We start from the raw sequence: 17,716 nt of genomic DNA, 5'->3' as shown, positions 1-17,716 counted from the left end.
TTCCTCCTGAGCTGGGCACAACCTCAGAATTCTTCTCAATCTTGCTTTCCAAGCAAAGGGTGAGAATCACTTGGAGCTGGCATAGGAGTTGGTGACTATTTGCCATTCGTCAGAAGGTCTTACTCAAAGCTTTCCAACTCCACCTCCAGCCCTAAACATACACCAGATCTCGGCTGTAGGGCATCTTTCCCCTTGCGTGTTCATTCTCACATTCAAGGTAATTCAAGATGAACCCCAAATTGGGCAGCCCCTCCAGTCCTCCTAGGCTAAAGGGAATTTTCTCTCTTCTGAGCTCCAAGTGTCTGTGCCTCCTTAGGACAGATGTTGTTTTCAACATATATGAGAGACAGGAAAATAATGCCAACGGGCTTTGGAGTCCATGTAGCTGTTCTCAAATCCCAGATCCACAGCTTTGTCAATCCTTCTGACTTCCCTCCCGCCCTCGCTTCCTTCCTTTCATCAAAAATGTATGGAGTACATTTTTGTGGACCAAGCAAAGAAGCAAAGTTCTATGCATCTATAAGATGGGATGTTTTATGTAAAATGGCTAATACATTTGCTGTGGACCAAGCAAAGAAGCAAAGTTCTATGCATCTATAAGATGGGATGTTTTATATAAAATGGCTGGCACGCTACCTGGGAGAAAGCAAGTACTAGATATGTAGTTGGGAAAAAGGACGATTTTCAGACCTGGAAATGCATCCAGAATCACCTGACCCAGCTCATGTCACAGAGAAGGAACCCGAAGCCCAGAGCAACTGTCCAAGGTTCTCGCACAGTCTGGGGAAGAACTAAGGCTGGAACCCGGGCGTTTCAACTTCAACTCAGCACACTTTTTGTTGCCCCCATTACTGGCTGCCTGGGGGAGCGGGATACCCTGGGTTATGTTCCCTGTTGGGAGAGGTGAGGCTGGGCTGTGGCCCCCAGAAGCCAAAGTCACACCTTATTCCACATCCTTAAAAACACATGTACACGATGCAAGACCGACCCGAGGGAAGGGGAGTCTGCAGGAGGCGGCCAGGGTGGACAGGAACTTCCTCCTGCCTGCTGCTCTGGGGACAGTGGGCTGGAGGAGACAGCATAGGCAGGAACAGCAGTTCGGATTCTAAACAGGAGATGACATGGGCTTCCAGGAGGGCAGTTTTAATAAAAACAGAGAGAACAATTGAATTTACAGGTGTCATAGCGGTACCCTTAGCAGGTGTCTCCTGCGTGGTGCGGTGATTGAGAAGAAGAGAAAGGGACCCCAAGACATCCCTCTGGTCACAATCTTGTCGCGGGATGGCTAGCAAATTATTTGCTAGTATTGCTTTTGATTTCCTCCTCCCATTTAAGGGATGTCTTTTCTTGAATGAAAGTTGTTTAACTTCAGAGTAAGAATTCCTTCAGGTTTCAGGTCTCTGATAAATACAGATTTCCCCTCTCTGCTTTTTCTCTGAGCGCCGTGATGCCCCTGTGTCCTGTTTTGCAGTGACCCCGCAGATGCTTGTTGAACCGATGTCTCTTGGTTTTTAATGGTCAGAACATCTTTTAAAGTACACACAGGAATATCAAAGACCCTTGACTTTTCTAAATCCTGACTTTGACACCCTCCACAGCTACCCGCTCCCTTCCCCAGGGCTCAGCAGCTCGGACCGGCTGCCTTTCGGCGTCGAGGAGAACGGGGGCCCCAGCAGAGCCTCAGCCAGACACCACCACCACCACCACCAGCACCAGCACCAGCACCACCCAAACTATGGCCTCTCGCTGACTCTGGAGAACAAGGAGGGGCTTTCCAGGTCTCCAAACTCCAGCAGTAAATCCCTGACAAGTAAGTAGGGTTGCAAAGGGCAGGGTGAGAGGGAGGGATGCTGCAGGGTGTGGATGGCTTCCCCAGATCCTCAAAACAGACCCTTTCTGTGTAGCATGGAAAGGCAGGAAAGGCAGTGCTGGGTTGCCAGGTCGGGGCAGGAGCGGACAAGAGACTTGTTCATTTCAGCAGGAGCCGCTTAGAGATTACGGTTTATCGGGAAACTCCGGCTGGATTTCAACGTAGCCGTTCTCCCGCTGCCTCATTCCCGCAGTTCCTACTTCCACTGGCTCAAGTAATAGAAAGAGGAGGGGAGCCAGGAGGCTAGAATCTCTATTTTTCCGAATTACAGGAAAACCTATTGTGTTCCATTTCTGGCATCCCTCGTCTGAGAGCGGGGTGATGTGAGGGAGGACCAGTGTACCCTGTTTCAGATTCTGGAGAAAGGAGGTATGGAAATGGAGAGCAGGCACTTAGAAACATTTTTAGCAATAGGCCAGAGTGATTTTACATCCATTAAAACCAATAGAAAATGGGCTTGGATTTTGTAGGTCTATTATTTGTTTTTTTTTTTTTTAAGAAACCCCCTTTTATTACGCTTTATCAAAGAATTGATCTGTGACAGACCAGAGTGGGAAGAGCCGGTTCTCTCACATACGACGTGCGAAAGCCCTGAGCTAGAGGAAGGAGTCAAGACACTTTGATTCTGGTCTTTGCTCTCGACCCATGTTCCCTCTTGGACCTTCAACTTTTTCATCTATGAAAGGGGTAGAGGGTGTCTAGTGCATGGCCAAGGAATCTTCCAGCCCTGACATTTCGTGAGTCTGTGCAGCGGTGAAAGGATGAGCTGATGAGCCTTTCGCTGTAGACCACAGGGAACAATTCTGGGTTGGCTGAGTCGGAAATGGAAATTCGTCATTCACGCGGCATTGATGAATCAGAACTCTATCCCCTTGTCACTATCCACACTGCCCTTCTAGAACCACGTCTCATCCTTTTGTATCCAGATAACTCTAACAGCCCCCTAAGGGATACCTCCTCTAACACAATCTCCATCTCATGGCTGCCCAAGTGAGATGTCTCGCCACAGCTCTGACCAAATGCCTTGAGACCTTTCAGTGGTATTTCACTGACCTGAGAAAAAGCCCACACTTCTGGCCACACACAGACCTTCCCAGCCTGGCCCCTGCCAAGGTCTTCAGTCTCCCCCGATTCCTCACTCCACTCTGGCCACGTGAAACTCCTTTCACCAATGGCTGAGCTGTGTTCCCAGCGCTGTCCTTCGCACCCGCTGTTCCCTCTGCCTGGAATGCAGAACTCATTTCTTCAGGAGCCTGCTCAGATGTTGTTGGCAGAACCTTCTCTAACACGCCTTTCCGATTCCAGGCTTTGGGGTGCCTTCCCTTTTGCCTCTTTAGCAATTAACTTTTATTATCTGCACAAGTCTCTGTCTCCACCACTAGGCTAGAATTGTGCCTCATTTATCTTTTTATTCCAGCTGCCCGAATCTCAGTTGCAAACGATAACTTGGCTTAAGCTTTAATATGTAATGAATACTTAATAATTAATGAATATTTCGCTGTGTTAATGGATAAATAAGAGCCAGTGGAAGGGGTGATGGCAAACTGATCCAAAATAGTACAGAAATTAAAATCAATGCATTTGGTTTTCAAGGGCACCTTCATATGCCTGTGAGCCTGAGTAGTCAACTTTCTAATTTGCATAGTGTTTTGCTATTAATAATGCATTTGTATGTAAATGACCTCCCCTAATCTTCACAGCAACCCTGCAGGGTAAGTAGTTTTATTTTCATTTTAAAATGGCTCAGAAGCTCAGAGAGAGAGAGAGTGACTCGCCCAAGGCCTCCCAGCTCACACCTGGGGGAGTTAGACGTTGAAGCCTTGATTTTAGGTATTCTCACAGCCCACCAGCTGGAGCATAGTCAAGGGATTTAAGGCAAGGGGGAGGCAAACAGAAGGGTGCTGGGGATCAGGCTCTGGTAAGCATCTTTTATCACAGCTATCTCTCTGTCCATTCCACCTTTCCTTATTCTCCCCCCCACCCCCACCACCACTTGTAGAACTGAGTCCAGGACCGCCTGCCCTGTTCAGCGAAGCTGCCGCCCATCTAAAGAAGCTGGAACTGGAGACGGTGAAGGCCCCTGGACCCTGGCCTGCTCTGCACATCAACATAAACAAGGTGCCTAGGATCAGGGCTGGGTGATGGGCCTGGACCACCGGCTGGCAGCAAACTTCTGGTTATTCCCCTGGCCTGCCTCCTAGATTACGTGCCTTTGTCTTGGAGGGATTTCTGTTCAATTTTTCCTGGCATTTTTGCTGAGTCTCTTAAGAGCCGAAATGTACTTAATGTTCTTTTCGGCTGAATGACAGCACGGGGAGTTTCTCTCGGTGCCGAGGCGAACAGGCTGGCTCTGTTAGGGATCTCTCCCTCTTTCTAGACCTAAAGCTCAATGAGGAGGCGCCCACATTTGCCTCTTCCCGTGTTTACCCGTCCATATGTTCCGGCTGCTATAACAAAATACCGTAGAAAGGGTGGCTTAAACAATAGGTACTTATTTGTCACTGTTCTGGAGGTTGGGAAGACCGAGACCAGCCAGTTTGGTTCCCTGGTAAGGGCTCTCTTCCTGACCTGCAGATGCTTGCCTTCTCGTTGTACCCTCACCTGCAGAGAGAGCTCGGTCGTTTTCCTTCTCCTCTTCCTCTTCTTCTTCTTCTTTTTAAGATTTTATTTGTAAGTAGTCTCTATACCCAATGTAGGGCTCAAACTTGCAACCCTGAGATCAAGACTCGAATACTCTACCAACTGAGCCCCTCTCTTCTTTTGAAGCCACTAATGTGATCATGAGGGCCCCATCCCATGACCTCATCTAAATCTCTTCACTTCCCAAGGGCCCCATCTCCAAATACCATCCTGTGGGGTAGGGCTACAACCTATGAATTTGGGGGTGGTGGCCAGGGATGTGATTCAGTCCAGAGCATCTGACAGTGCCTAGCACATAGTAGAAGTTCAGTACTTGTTTTCTGATGGAAAAAAGGGAGGGATTGAAGGCAGGAGGGAGAGAGGGAAAGGGCCACAGCAAAACTCTCCTTTGGTTAGACCTATTCTTCTACCCAAATGAGCAGCCTTATGAAAGCCAAATTTTTTTTTTAAAAATTTTATTTATTTATTTGACAGAGATCACAAGCAGGAAGAGAGGCAGGCAGAGAGAGATGAGGAAGCAGGCTCCTCATCTCGGGCTGAGCAGAGAGCCCGATGCGGGCCTCGATCCCAGGACCCTGAGATCATGACCCGAGCTGAAGGCAGAGGCTTTAACCCACTGAGCCACCCAGGCGCCCCTGAAAGCCAAATTTTATCTTAGAACTATAGAATGTCCCGGCTGGATTCAAACTACCATTTAGCTCAGCTTTCTTACCATCTGAGCTCAGAGGAAGGGCAATTACTTTCTTGAGGTTGCACAGCAGGGGCTGAGTCCCGGGGCCCCTGACTCCCGGCCCAGTGCCCTCTGCACTCCAGCGTGCCGCTCTGTTTTGCACACCAGAGTTTCTCGACTTCAGCACTACAGACATTCTGGGCTGTGAGTGTCATGGAGGAGCTGTCGGTTGTGTGTGTTGTTGGATGCGTGACAACATCCCTGGGTTTCACCCACTAGTCCCCGGAGCACCCCCATCCAGGTGCGACACCCAGCTTCATCTCCAGACATTGCTATAAGTATCCCCTAAGGGGCAAAGTCACCCCTAGTTGGGAACCAGCCTTTTATACATATTTTAATTTTTAAAATCCCCAAAGCAGTAGTCTTTTTCCCTCGTGAATCATTTCTTCCATTCCAATGCTTAGCCTCGCCCCCTTTATAGGAGGGAATAGGAAGAATTTGGAAGATCTGGCCTGGGAAGCTCTCCCTCCTTACCTGCACTGGGCTATTCCTCCACTAGAGACAACCCTCCAGCCTACACCAGACTTCCAGATTTCTCAAAAGACCCTCATTTCCTTGCATACCCCTCAAGGGGCAGCCTCAAGTCCCTTTGACAACATCAAGGGTCCGCTTACCTGCTTTTTTCTTCCATACCACCCTCCCTGATGGCCAGCTGGAGAGAATCCCTCCCGAAGGAGAGCACCGACATTGACTTAATCAACAAGTGCTTAGCAGGCAGGCCTGTCCGAGGGGCTGGGAACCCACCCAATATATCACGTGCCCCCTGTGTGGTCTTCTTTTTCTTAGTCTCTTCGTTTTCAAACTTATTTTCTGCAATCCACACAATAAATGGTTTGAAGAAACTTACCTAGAGTTTGGCAGAATCCAAACGTATTTTGCAAGGAGCTACAGCACATAACAAGCCGCAGAAGGCTCACAAGCTCTGTGAAACCTGTAGTTGGTGGGCCGACAGCAGGACTGGCTTGCTCCAGGTTAAGGTATACCTGAGACAACGGTGCGTTACTGAGCATTTCCCTGGAGTCCCTTTTTTCCCCTTCCACTTGAAGAAATGCATCAGAGAATGCAGAATGCAGTATGAAGTAATGCATCAGAGAGCGAGTGGGCTAAAGTGATTCCAGATAACCTTGGGTTTGTCCAAACATAGAAGCAAAGTGTGTTACTTCTTTATCCTTAATCACACATTCCGTGCCATGGACCCCACAACGTGTCGTGACCCTACACTTGGCAACCAGTGGCTTCCCTGCTTTCAGGGATTTTTCCAGTCTCAGGGATCGAGAATCCTCTGAGTCTTTGAAGATTTGGATAACTTCTTATTCTCGATTTGGTGGTGAGAAGACAGTTTCATGGCCCAGGTCCAAAGTTGCACCCGAAATGATCACAGGGATTTAAGTCTCACCAGATTTCAAATGTGTAAACAATGTTATAAACAATTAAAAAATGCATCCAATCCATTCTTTATCCCCAAATGACTTCCCCCAAACAGATGGACTGTTTCCAACTGTAATCCTCTTAAGGCCTGTCATTCATTTGTATGTTGTAAAATCTGTATTTCAATATTGAACGATAAGGCATCTTTTCACCATTCAAACTGGATGCAAAACACGAAGTGTGGTCATGCAAAAGAGAGAAACACAGTGTTCTTGGAACCATCCTTCAGGCTGGAATGGTGGACTCGGTGTAATCTGGACGTTTATCTCCTAGAGATGCCTTTGATGCAAACTTATTCATAGAATGGTAGTCGGATTTTCCAGAATTTATATTGGTCTTCATCTGAGTCCATTCAGAGAGCTGGCAGGCAGCTCCTGCCTCATCAGGTAGAATAGGAACAAACCAGCTTTGATTTTATATCCAAAAAAGGCAGCTTAAAGGAACTAAATTCGAAGGGGAAAAAAATTAATGCTGAATTCTCATTCTTTTCTTATTTTAGCAGCATTCTTTTTTTTTTTTTTTTCAAATCTTCGGTCATTACTGTCAGTATAACTATATCCCCTTAAGCAATTGTCAAAAACCTCAAGTGGGCTTTGGAACAAATTTAATTCTTATATTCCAGCATATCATTGCAGAAAATCAAATCTAATTACAAAATTAACTCTCCACACACCAGTGAAAACACCCATGCTGGTGTTAAACAATTATCTCCGCGTGGCAGGATTTACAAACACAAGATAAATTATCCTAGAGCCCTACTATCAAGCTCATCTTTCAAAATAAATGAGTTACTTACCTGTTTTGGGAGTGGGGGGGGGCATTCCATGCCTTTTAGGTAATGATTCCAGTCAAAACAGTCTGTTCTCTTCATACCCAACTCGATGGCTTCGGATCATGAGCGTCCTCGTGTCTGATGCGCTTTCTCAGTTGTGTTTTCTTTTCTAACCAAAGAACCTAATGTAAGCGTGCCGTTCATATTTTTTTGTTTTTTGTTTTTTTTTTCCTCATTTGCTCATCACGGTAATCTTACAAAGAAAGAAACTGAGACTCAGGGAGGTTAAGGGGATCCAGCATGGCTGAGTGAGTGGTCGAGATCTGTAGCCTTGGAGGCACCTGATTCTGGGTGTGAATCATGGCGTTCCTGCATCCTTTCTGTGTGACCTTAGGCCAGTGACTTGCCATCTCTCTGCTTTGTTTTTCTCACCTATAAAACGGGGATGGTGGTAGTATCTCCCTTCAGAGGGGACGGCTCCATGAGAGGAGCCAGTGATATGTGCTTCGTCAGTGACTGGCCCACAGCAAGCTCTCAGTAAATGTGAGCGACTGGGACTGTCTCTCTTTCCATCATCACTGTCGTCATCATTTTTGTTTTATGGTGCTGGACGGGGAAAGAGCTGAGATTAAAACCCAGGTCTTCTGTCCCTGCTTATCTTGTTGTTCCATGAAATTGCCTCATTCTACTCATTCCGCCGAGTGCTCCTTGATGCATTTGGAAGTCCTGCTGGGAAACTGCATTCTGTGCTCTCTTTCCTTTATTAAATGATGTCAACCCTCCAATTACCCTCTGCTTCCTCTAGCACTTTCATAACATTCCTGCTACACGTACCAGGGTGCTCAATTGGACTTTTGAATTAACAAATGGGGTTCATTTGGGGACTTGAGAACATTTTGTTTTTGCCCTGTGCATTGTAGCGAACATGCCGCCGCAAGGCCTGCGATCACTAAATTGACTTTTAGCAATCGTAGGGTCTTATACCTTTCTTATTAAACACATCTCTTTTAATAATAGCCATATATCATTACCATCTTCTTTAGTATGTGTTTATGGAGCGCCTGCTGTGGGCCAAGCACCACGTTTGCACTGGGATATGCAGTGACCGCCCTAGGCAGGGCTCACATTAAGACTTTATTCGAAGAGTGGTGTGTGTATCATCAGAGATGATTTCTGGTTGTACAGATCAATGAGTATTTCTTCATAGTTACGTAAATATCGTAATGTCTATTACAATAAATAGCCACGAAGCCTATGATTTCAAAGATACTGTTGTGTAGGACACACTGAAAGTGGGCCGTCCCCAGGCAATCCACTTTAACTGCATCATAGAAATAATAGGTATCTGTTAGGGTGCCTGGCTGGTTCAGTCCTTGGAGCATGGGATTCTTGATCTCAGGGTTTTGGGTTCGAGTCCCACGCTGGCTGTAGAGATTACTTAAAAATAAAATCTTTAAAAATAAATTTTAGGTACATGTTTAGTGAGTACCTAGAAGATGACAAAACAGTGAGGAAAGGGTATCAAATACTGACATCTGAGACACTCTGCAATGAGGTGAAATAGATACGAGTTTCTGGAGAGTCACAAATTTCAACAAGGTTTGTTGCAAAAATACCAAAGCCCATTTTTCACTCTTTCCCCAACAAGTCACGGGATTGGATCTGTATAAGAGGAGGCTGTTATGGGGGGGAAACCGCACTGCACTAGGGGATGGAAAACTCAAAGCTTCAGTCCCAGACCTGCCCCTAGCTGGAAGAGCCACTTCTCTCTGACCCTTTACCCCACCTTCTCGTACGACCCCTCACCCCTGTTTCCTAGTACTTCCTCTCCCTGCTTCACACGAGGAGGCTGAGGAGGCAAGGCTGTGCTTGTGAATCCTTTGCAAACACTAAAAGCAGGAGCCCGAGTACAAGGAGCTGGGGGGCGCACTTGCGTGTGTGTTTTCGACTGTGTTACGATTGATGGGACGGTTCATGTAGCTGTTTCCTTTCCTCTTTGTTGATAGTCGGTTGCATGTGTTTTGGGTTTGTCACAGGCTGAAGAGAAAAAAGTTTCCGAGAAGACTCTTCAGACCCCGCTTCTGCCTTCCCCCGTCGCCGACCACGTGAAGTGTAACATTTTGAAAGCCCAGCTGGAGAACGCATCCCGAGTGAGTGCCCAGGTCGGGATGCGAGCTGGCACATTGCTTTGAGGACACGTCACAGGATTTCCTTCCCTCCATACAGGAGAAGAGACCCTCTAGGCCCGAGATACCATGTCCGGCAGGGTCCAGCCAGGAGACAGGAACCACACCTGTTACGTGAACAGGGATTTTAACCCCAAGAGTTATGAACTGATGTACGGTTATTCCCTGGGGAAGTGCAAGTGCCAGCCCTCTAGGTTGTCAAGGGGTTGAAAGCCACAGGCTGCTGCCCTGACCTCCAGCGAACGTTCGGCTGGCCTCCCTGGCTAAGTGTGTGTGTCTCCCTCCCCCGCCGTTCTTTGTGGGATTCACCAGAGGGAGGAGGACAAGGCTTCCAGCAAAATCATATGATGTAATTCCTCCTCGGCTTGTTACACTGATATGAAAAGACAGATTCTAAATTCCTTTGTAAGCCATAAGTGATAGGTGAGCCGAGAGCTTATTATGATTCCTGATCGCCAATGGCAGCTGGGGGATTAAACTGTGGGTTTGACTTTTCCCACACTCTCCCTTTCTCATTCAAGTATGAGCTGGCACACAGCAGGTGCTCAATAAAAGTATGAATGCAGGCATTGATTACATTTGAATGATTAAGTGTTCATCCCCCTGATGGGGAATGACTCATGAAAACATTTTTTTTTCTTATATAAACACCGGAGGAAATTTGTTATTGACTGAGTACTTCGTGAACCACCTCTCTGAGCTACCTTCACATTTCTGTAATCCTTTGAATGCTGGAGACTTGAAAACATTTTTTGCTCACCGAGATAAATTCAGGTTTGACTAACCGGCCTGTTTTCTTTAACAGGTTGGAAAAGAGGAATCAACGTTTGTAAATATCAATAAGAAATCCAGTCTTCAGGATGCTAATGTAAGGTCTGTTGCTTCTTGTTTGAATGGGGAAACAATGCTCTGTATCATCAACGGTATCCTCGAAACATCACTCACCAGGGCATTTGTTAATAAAATCAGAGAGGAGAAAAGAAAATTGGAAAGAACGTCAGTACGAAGAGATAGAAAAAGACTGGCTGAAAACAACTTCGTTTAAGTCTCAGAAATGCTGCTTAGTCTCTGTTTTATTATTTCTAACTGCTGCACTAACAAAGAAATCACTCTGGGGTGCTTCGCAAGTATATGAATAAGACCTTATCATTCCCCTGCTTGATGTCCTGTAAGGACGCCTTTGCTCTCCCAGTGGAGCCCAGACTTCTCAGCAGAGCCTGGGAGACCCCTTAGGACTGGGCTCTGGCTCTCTCCCCAGCTCGGGATATCACTCTTCTTGGCCATTGATGTACTCTTTATACGGAGCTCCTTACAGTGCTAGACCCATACATGCTCTTTAAAGCTTCCAGGCCATTACCACTTTAAACCTAGAGGGAAACCTTCCTCCTCTGATCTCCCAGAGAGCAGACACCCTTCCTCTCTCAGCCCAAGTAAGTAACAACCTATAAATCATGGCAATCCCATAGCTGCCATGGTCTAATACTGGTGGGTATCCCCAGGGTAGACTTTCCTAAAATGGGTCCAAGGGTCATTGCATCAGTCTCTCATTAAAAACACAGACTTTTAGGGGTGCCTGGGTGGCTCTGTTGGTTATGCGTCAGACTCCTGGTTTTGGCTTGGGTCGTGAGATCGAGCCCTGCGTCAGGCTCCGCAGTTAGTGGGGAGTTGGCTTAAGATTCTCTCTCTCCCTCTCCCTCTGCCCCTCCCTACCATGCACACACACACACACTCTCTCTCAAATAAATAAATAAATCTTTAAAACAAAACAAAACAAACAAACAAAAAACATGTGCGCAGGCCACCCAGGTCCTTCTCCAGACTTCTCAATCCTTGGGGGTGGGGTGGGGTGGACAGGAACCAGAATTTCAACAAGTACTCAGGTGATCCAGGAAACATTGCTCTGGGGAATTCTTGATGTTAAAAAGAAAACTCATTCTTTTGGATGTCACCTTCGATTCCCAATCCATGTTCTTGGTATAATATTATCTTAATGCAGAACATAGACCCAGCTGTCTCCTGGACTCTACAAAACCTTAATTCATCTCTTCCCATCCTACCCCACTAACATTCACCTATTTTTCCATCTTGGTTAATGGTATTATTACCTACCCGTCATACAGATCTGATGCCTGGGAGTCCTTGACTTTCTCCTCTTCGTCCCCTCATGAAACTGATCACCATGTCCTGCTAATTCGATATTCATATCTTTCCCCCACATCTGTCCTCTCCTCTTCCTGACCCGAGTCCTGGTCTACCGCAAGCCCACACCGTCTGTCTGCTTGGTCACCTTCTGCTACAGTCTTTGAAGATGCTCCCAGCCAGCCTGTCTTCACTAGTATCCTCTTCCTTTCTCTAAGGGTTTTTCCAACAAGCAAATCTGACTGTGCCATTCCCTCGCCTCAAACCTTTAATGACAACTTGGCCTTCAGTGTAAATTCCTGAGTCTGAGGCCCCTCGTGACCTGGCTCCTGCTTTCCGCTCTAGTGGACATCTCCTCCTCTTCTGCTGGGACCTCACTGGTTGGCGGTTCCAGTGCCTTGCTTTCTGTAGCTCTCTACTCTGTCTTCACCTTGGAAGTCTTCCCTCCATCTGGTTAAGTGTAAACTCCTCCACGAAGCTTTCCAGATGCCAACCATTCCACCCAAAGTGAAGTTATGTGCTTCCTGGTTGAGTATAAGTCCTTCCAGGGACTGTGTTCAGTTGACAACAGGGTCCCAGCTTGGGGAAATCATGAATCCAGACTATGCTGACTCCGGTTTCTTTATTTGCTCATTCATTCATGTGTTTATTCAACAAACATTGGTTAGGCACTGGCCACATGCCTGGCACCATATTAGACACTAAATAGAGGAAAAAATGGGGGCTCGGAATGGTTCATTGGTTTGGCAGAGGTTCCTTACTGAGGACCTCAACTTCTTTTGATGCCCTTACGTCCCAGAAGGTAATTTCTGAATTTTTTAAAATGAAATTAGTCATAACCACTACAAAAATGTGTGAAAGCTTTTTCTTAAAATCTCTGTTTTGAGTAGGGCCCATTGGTTATCTGGCATATTTTCTTGAGGAAATATAGAAGTGAAACAATTTTTAACATTTCACATATACACAAAATTAAAATATTTTAGAACAAGTCTTAAAGGCCTTCTGATTATGCATTTTTCACATTAAATACTCTGTTTATCTGTTAAAAATATATCCTGTGCTATATTTAAAATAGCATAACTACCAGATTACTTGGAAGTAAAAATGGGTTATCCACGGGTTTCTCTCTGCTCATTTTATTGGCAAAACCTAGTAATGAACCAAATCCTGGAGGTAGGTATTTTGGGCAGGAAGCTTTATGTGGTACCCCAATTATATTCAGTTCCTACTTGCTATATTTTCTTCCCTATGATTTTGGTTTTTGTTTTTGGACTTTCTATGATATATTTAAAAATTATATTTAATAAGTAGAGTGGACAGGAGGAAAAATGGATATGTTTGCTATCAATGTTATTAAGGGTTTAAATTAACTGAGAAAGCAGTTCTTAGAGACAAAACTAGACCATAAACTTTCCTGTTGGTGATATTCTGTTTTTTTGCTCTGTCTCTAGAAGTCCTATTCCTATACGTGTGGAAACTACCCAGCCAGCAGTGGAAAAGCCGGAAATCAAGCCTCCCCGAGTGAGGAAGTTAACAAGACAATACAGTTTGTGAGTTCTGTACTGTGAGTTTTTTAAATGATAATCACAAAGTTGATGCTAAATGTTCAGTTTGAAATGCTTTTAGCCTCTCACACCATTTCCAAAGAGCTACCCCCCAAAATACAGTTTGTTTCCAATTTAGGTCATAATGGGACTTGACTTCTCTCCCCGAAAGCATTACATAGTTGGCATATGTATTGATTATCAATTGCTGTGTAACAAGCTAGTCTAAAATTCATGGCTTTAAACAGTCCACATTTATTTCCTCACAGTTTATGTGGGTTGGAAGTCCAGGCATAGGCTCAGTTGGATCATCTGTGTCAGGCTCTCTTACAAGTTTGCATTCAAGGTGTGGGCAAGGGTTGTGTTCTCATCTGAAGGCTCATTCTTGCAGGTCAGAAACAGGATTTGATTCTTGTTGGCTGTCGTCTGGAGGTTGCCCTCTTCTTCGAGTCACGTAGACCTCTCTAGCTTTCTCCATCGGAGAAGGCACACAAGAAGAGCCAGGGAGAGCTCTCACAAGGCAAAAATCACAGCCTTTTGTGACCTAATCACAAGTAACATCCCATCACTTTTGCCATATTCTGTTCTTGAGAAGCAAGTCAGGAGGGCCAGCCCACACTCAGCAGTCAGGGATTACACAGAGGCATGGATACCAGGATGGGGAATCCCAGAGCCATAGCAAAAGCTGCCTCCGTGGCATAATTGTGAAATGGTAGCATGGTCTGAGCTGTGTGAGACCTGTGGGAGGAGTCCTATCCCACAGTATCCCAGAACCACCAAGGCCTGTCCAGTTTGGTTCAGCTTAATGAAAATGTTCTTGGCTACCATATACACAGATTGTTTTAGGCTATTCTAGGAAGAACAAAATGAATTTGCCAGTTCCCATCTGAGGAGTCACGGTTTATTGGAGGGAGAGACAGATTGCAAATAATTATAATCCAAAGACTGGTAACTGCTATCTTAAGAGTAGTAGTATTTTAGTAAGAGCGGTAGTGCTAATCACAGTGGTAGTTCCCATTTCTTGACCTTGGCTGTGGCACTATGCCTGGGTGTGTAATTGGCCAGAGGGCTACAGGGGGATCTTTGGATGCTGAGGAAAGCATGCAGCTCTTGAGTTAGAAAGGCTTCTGTCCGAGTCCCGGCTAATAGTTTACTGCTCTGAACTCTTGGGGTAATTACTTTTTCAGCTTCTCTTTCCTTGTCTGTGAAATGGGTGAGATCATACCTAGCCCTGAGGATTTTGGTGAAGGTTGATATGCCAAAATGCCTTCCCAGCCCATAGCAAGGGACTTGGCCAGTGGGTGAACTAGCTCCCTTTCCTTTCTTCTTGACGACCTGAAAGCCTTTGAGAAAAGGTCAAGTTTAGGGTGTACCCTAAATGCAAAGTGTGGGCTGGGGAGGGTGACTCTGGATGCACTTTTCAAACAGCCATCTCGAGCCTGCACCTGGTAAAAAGAAAAAGGCAACCACCTCCCACTTCATTAGCCTTAATAGAAATGCTGGACGGTCAGAGCAGCTGTATTTCCTAGGAAAGCCAAAATGAGTAATTCAAATAATTAACAGTCCTAATGGTTTCTAGGGGACAAATTAAACCATGAAAAAAATCTGCTCCCCGGAGGATAAAGCTGTCAGGATTAGACTTTCTTTTTACATTTTGAAACTCCGAATGTTATTATCACCTATTCGGGATATGTAATCATGTTGGAAACAATGACTAATACGTGGTCAGGAAGGAAAGAAAATTTAACTCACTACAGTGGCTCTTTTAAGCAAGCCCTTTTCAAACCTCCAACTTCACCTGTGTATTTCTTAGGCTGCCCCGAAGTATTTTGCTTCAAAAATCAAAGAATAGAAGCATTTTCCCCATTAGTAATCATAGCAAAATTAATAGATGAGATTTTCCCAGCTTGAAGTTTTTGCCCCATAAAAATAGTTCTTAAATTGTTGACACCAGTCACCACTTACTTCCAGTCATAGATATCGGTAAGTTAATAAACACAGTGTCAAGGAATACAGATGAAAAAGACTCAGATTTCCCTTTTTAAAAAATATTTCTGCATTACTATTTTTGAAACACACACACGCACACACACACACACACACACACAGTCCTTTTGGCTGTTAGGGTATTCCGAGTTCCTAGGTCTGCATGATGTAGAATTGGATTTTAGGGTTCCCCACCAAGAGCATCATATGTTCAAGTGCTCTGAACGAGTTTTCAAGTTGAAGCTTTTAAGGATATTCACAAAAACGTCCGCCATGTTGTGTCCTGGAAGTAATGACGTAGGGAAGAAATGTATGACTATTGTATGCGGAGAAGAGAGAGAAGCAGACGCAATGTAGAGTTCAGGCAGGAAAGAGTGTCTTCTACTGATACCAGCCAATGTGTTTAGAAAATGATGAGCTGCTGTATTTTCTTCTAGAAATGTAACTTTACTATTTATTTAAACATTGTATAAAAGCCTAAAAATATTCTAGAGAGAAAAATATCCTAAGTCTGAAGAGAAAAGATAACCAATTTCCTAGAATCGTGCCATCAAAAATAACCTAGGTTCACATCGAACGACTCTTGCTGTAGACATTTTTCATGTAGTGTTAAAATAAAAAGAAATCATTTCAAAGAAAAGAATCCTGCTACACATAAAATTGTACTTGCTAAATGATGTTTCATGAATTTAACATGAATTTACCTCAGAAACGGAGGTTGAACTGAAAGACGTAATGTAGTTGAGCATAATGTCTCTTTGCCACAAGATCTAAGTTAGGACAAAAGGTTATAAAAACCATCAAGAATTTGGAGTCTTTTCCGATTTTAGGCAGCGTCAGTTGACTTCCTGCTGTGAAAGATGAACTATGTGTATGTGTTTTTTTTAATGGCCTATAATGTTAAACTAAATAACTGCTTTTAAGGTTATAATTTTCTTTTTTAATGAGGCAGAAAAGAATTTTAACCCCACTCTTCCACTTAACTAGCTGTGTGACCTTGAGAAAGTCCTATTACAACCCAGCACCCAATAATGTCTGCTTCTCTGAAGAATGGAGATCATAACGCAGGGCTGTTGTACAGATTAAATGGGCTAATGCATATGCCACTGAGTGGATTAACTCCCTCAGCATGGATCCACCTATGTGGCGTCTTACTAGTCTTCCCACTTACTCATTCCAACCTCACCTGTCCCTTAATTAAGAATAAGTCCTAAATCCTCCTCTTGAGGCTTCTCCATATACAGAAGGATCCAGAATCTCTCAGGACCCTCCTCAGTGAGTCCCCACCCTCACCTCATTTTGTGTACCATGGCCACGTTTCCCAAGAGGCCACGGCCATCATGAGGCCCCTGGGAGGGACCCTGCTCAGGCCACCCTGGTGCCCACTGGCTGTGGACCTTTTATCTACACCCTTGCTCAGCCATTACTTCTAACAGTAATGTTAGAAGTAACATTACTTCTGGGAGTTCCACTTGCAACCCCCTTAGGAAAACTGTATCAGGGTCCCTAAGATCACCCTCAAGTTTGATGAGTCACTAGAAGGACTTGCAAAACTCAGAAAAGCTGTCATCTTCATGGTTATAGCATATTCCAGTGGAAGAATCCAGACTAAAATCAGCAAAGGAAAAGGCACATAGAATGGAGTTGAAGAAGACTGGGCACGAGCTTCCGCTTCTCTCGTCCTAGAGGAGTCTTGTGGGCAGTGTCTCATTCCCAAGCAGGGAAACTCACCCGAGCCTTGGCGCCCAGGGTTATTACTGGGGGTCTCCAATAACCACCCCCGAGCCCAAGGTCAAACTGATATAATGTGGCCCTAAGCTCTAGGATACAAGAGCAGGTCTTCACTATAAGTCACATTGCTAGCACCAACTGTGTGGCATGGCCCAAGGTCAGGTAGGCAGTGACTCCCTTATCAGGCAGGTTATTCCCAGGGCCCCGAGGTTCTCCCAGAAGCTCGTCAGTGGCCCGCAGTTCCTGTGGCACGTGCTGAGTTAGAGCCCCCAGGCCTGCAGGGTTAGTTAGCCCTGTGCTGCACAGGCAGCAGTCTGGTTGGCATCGGGGGGTCAGGGACTCGTCTTAAATTTCTGCAAATTTGAGAAGATAGTGTTCATACTCAGAATGGGCCATTGATGACGTTATGTTGCTCTGTCCTGGGCCACTGGGACCAGATTAAAAAGGTCTTCCTGCCTTGACATACTTTGTGGGAAGCCAAACCTTTCCCATACATGGAAGCCCTGGAAACAAACCCAGAATGCCAGCCTGGACTCCTCCTCCATCATGGCGACTTCCTCTCTCGCGTACTTTTCTACCTGCATCATCCTGTTCTGCCAGAGAGGTTCTAAGACCAGAGCTATGAGGCCCCCAAACGCATGTGCCCAGCTCCTCCCCTCTAACTGGTTTATCACACCAACGGGAGAATAG

The 17,716-nt window shown here is 45.4% G+C and overlaps 1 protein-coding gene across 6 annotated transcripts in view; it reads left to right on the top strand.

Moving 5' to 3' along the window:
• The window catches only part of EPB41L4B (erythrocyte membrane protein band 4.1 like 4B), a gene marked incomplete at both ends in the record, with an annotated part of 123,078 nt that overhangs the window by 88,860 nt on the left and 16,502 nt on the right, over positions 1-17,716 (top strand). For 5 of the 6 annotated variants that reach the window (XM_080819536.1, XM_080819533.1, XM_080819535.1 and 2 more), the window contains 5 exons: positions 1,599-1,810; positions 3,870-3,988; positions 9,477-9,602; positions 10,432-10,499; positions 13,217-13,315. In XM_080819536.1, the coding sequence (XP_080675662.1) occupies positions 1,599-1,810; positions 3,870-3,988; positions 9,477-9,602; positions 10,432-10,499; positions 13,217-13,315 (624 nt within the window). The remainder of the gene's footprint in view (positions 1-1,598; positions 1,811-3,869; positions 3,989-9,476; positions 9,603-10,431; positions 10,500-13,216; positions 13,316-17,716) is intronic. The other variant, XM_080819534.1, reaches the window with a different exon arrangement.

The sequence above is a fragment of the Martes martes genome (genome assembly GCF_963455335.1).
Source record: "Martes martes genome assembly, chromosome: 12".
Classification (NCBI taxonomy): Eukaryota; Metazoa; Chordata; class Mammalia; order Carnivora; family Mustelidae; genus Martes; species Martes martes.
This window is presented reverse-complemented; position numbering and strand designations above follow the sequence as displayed.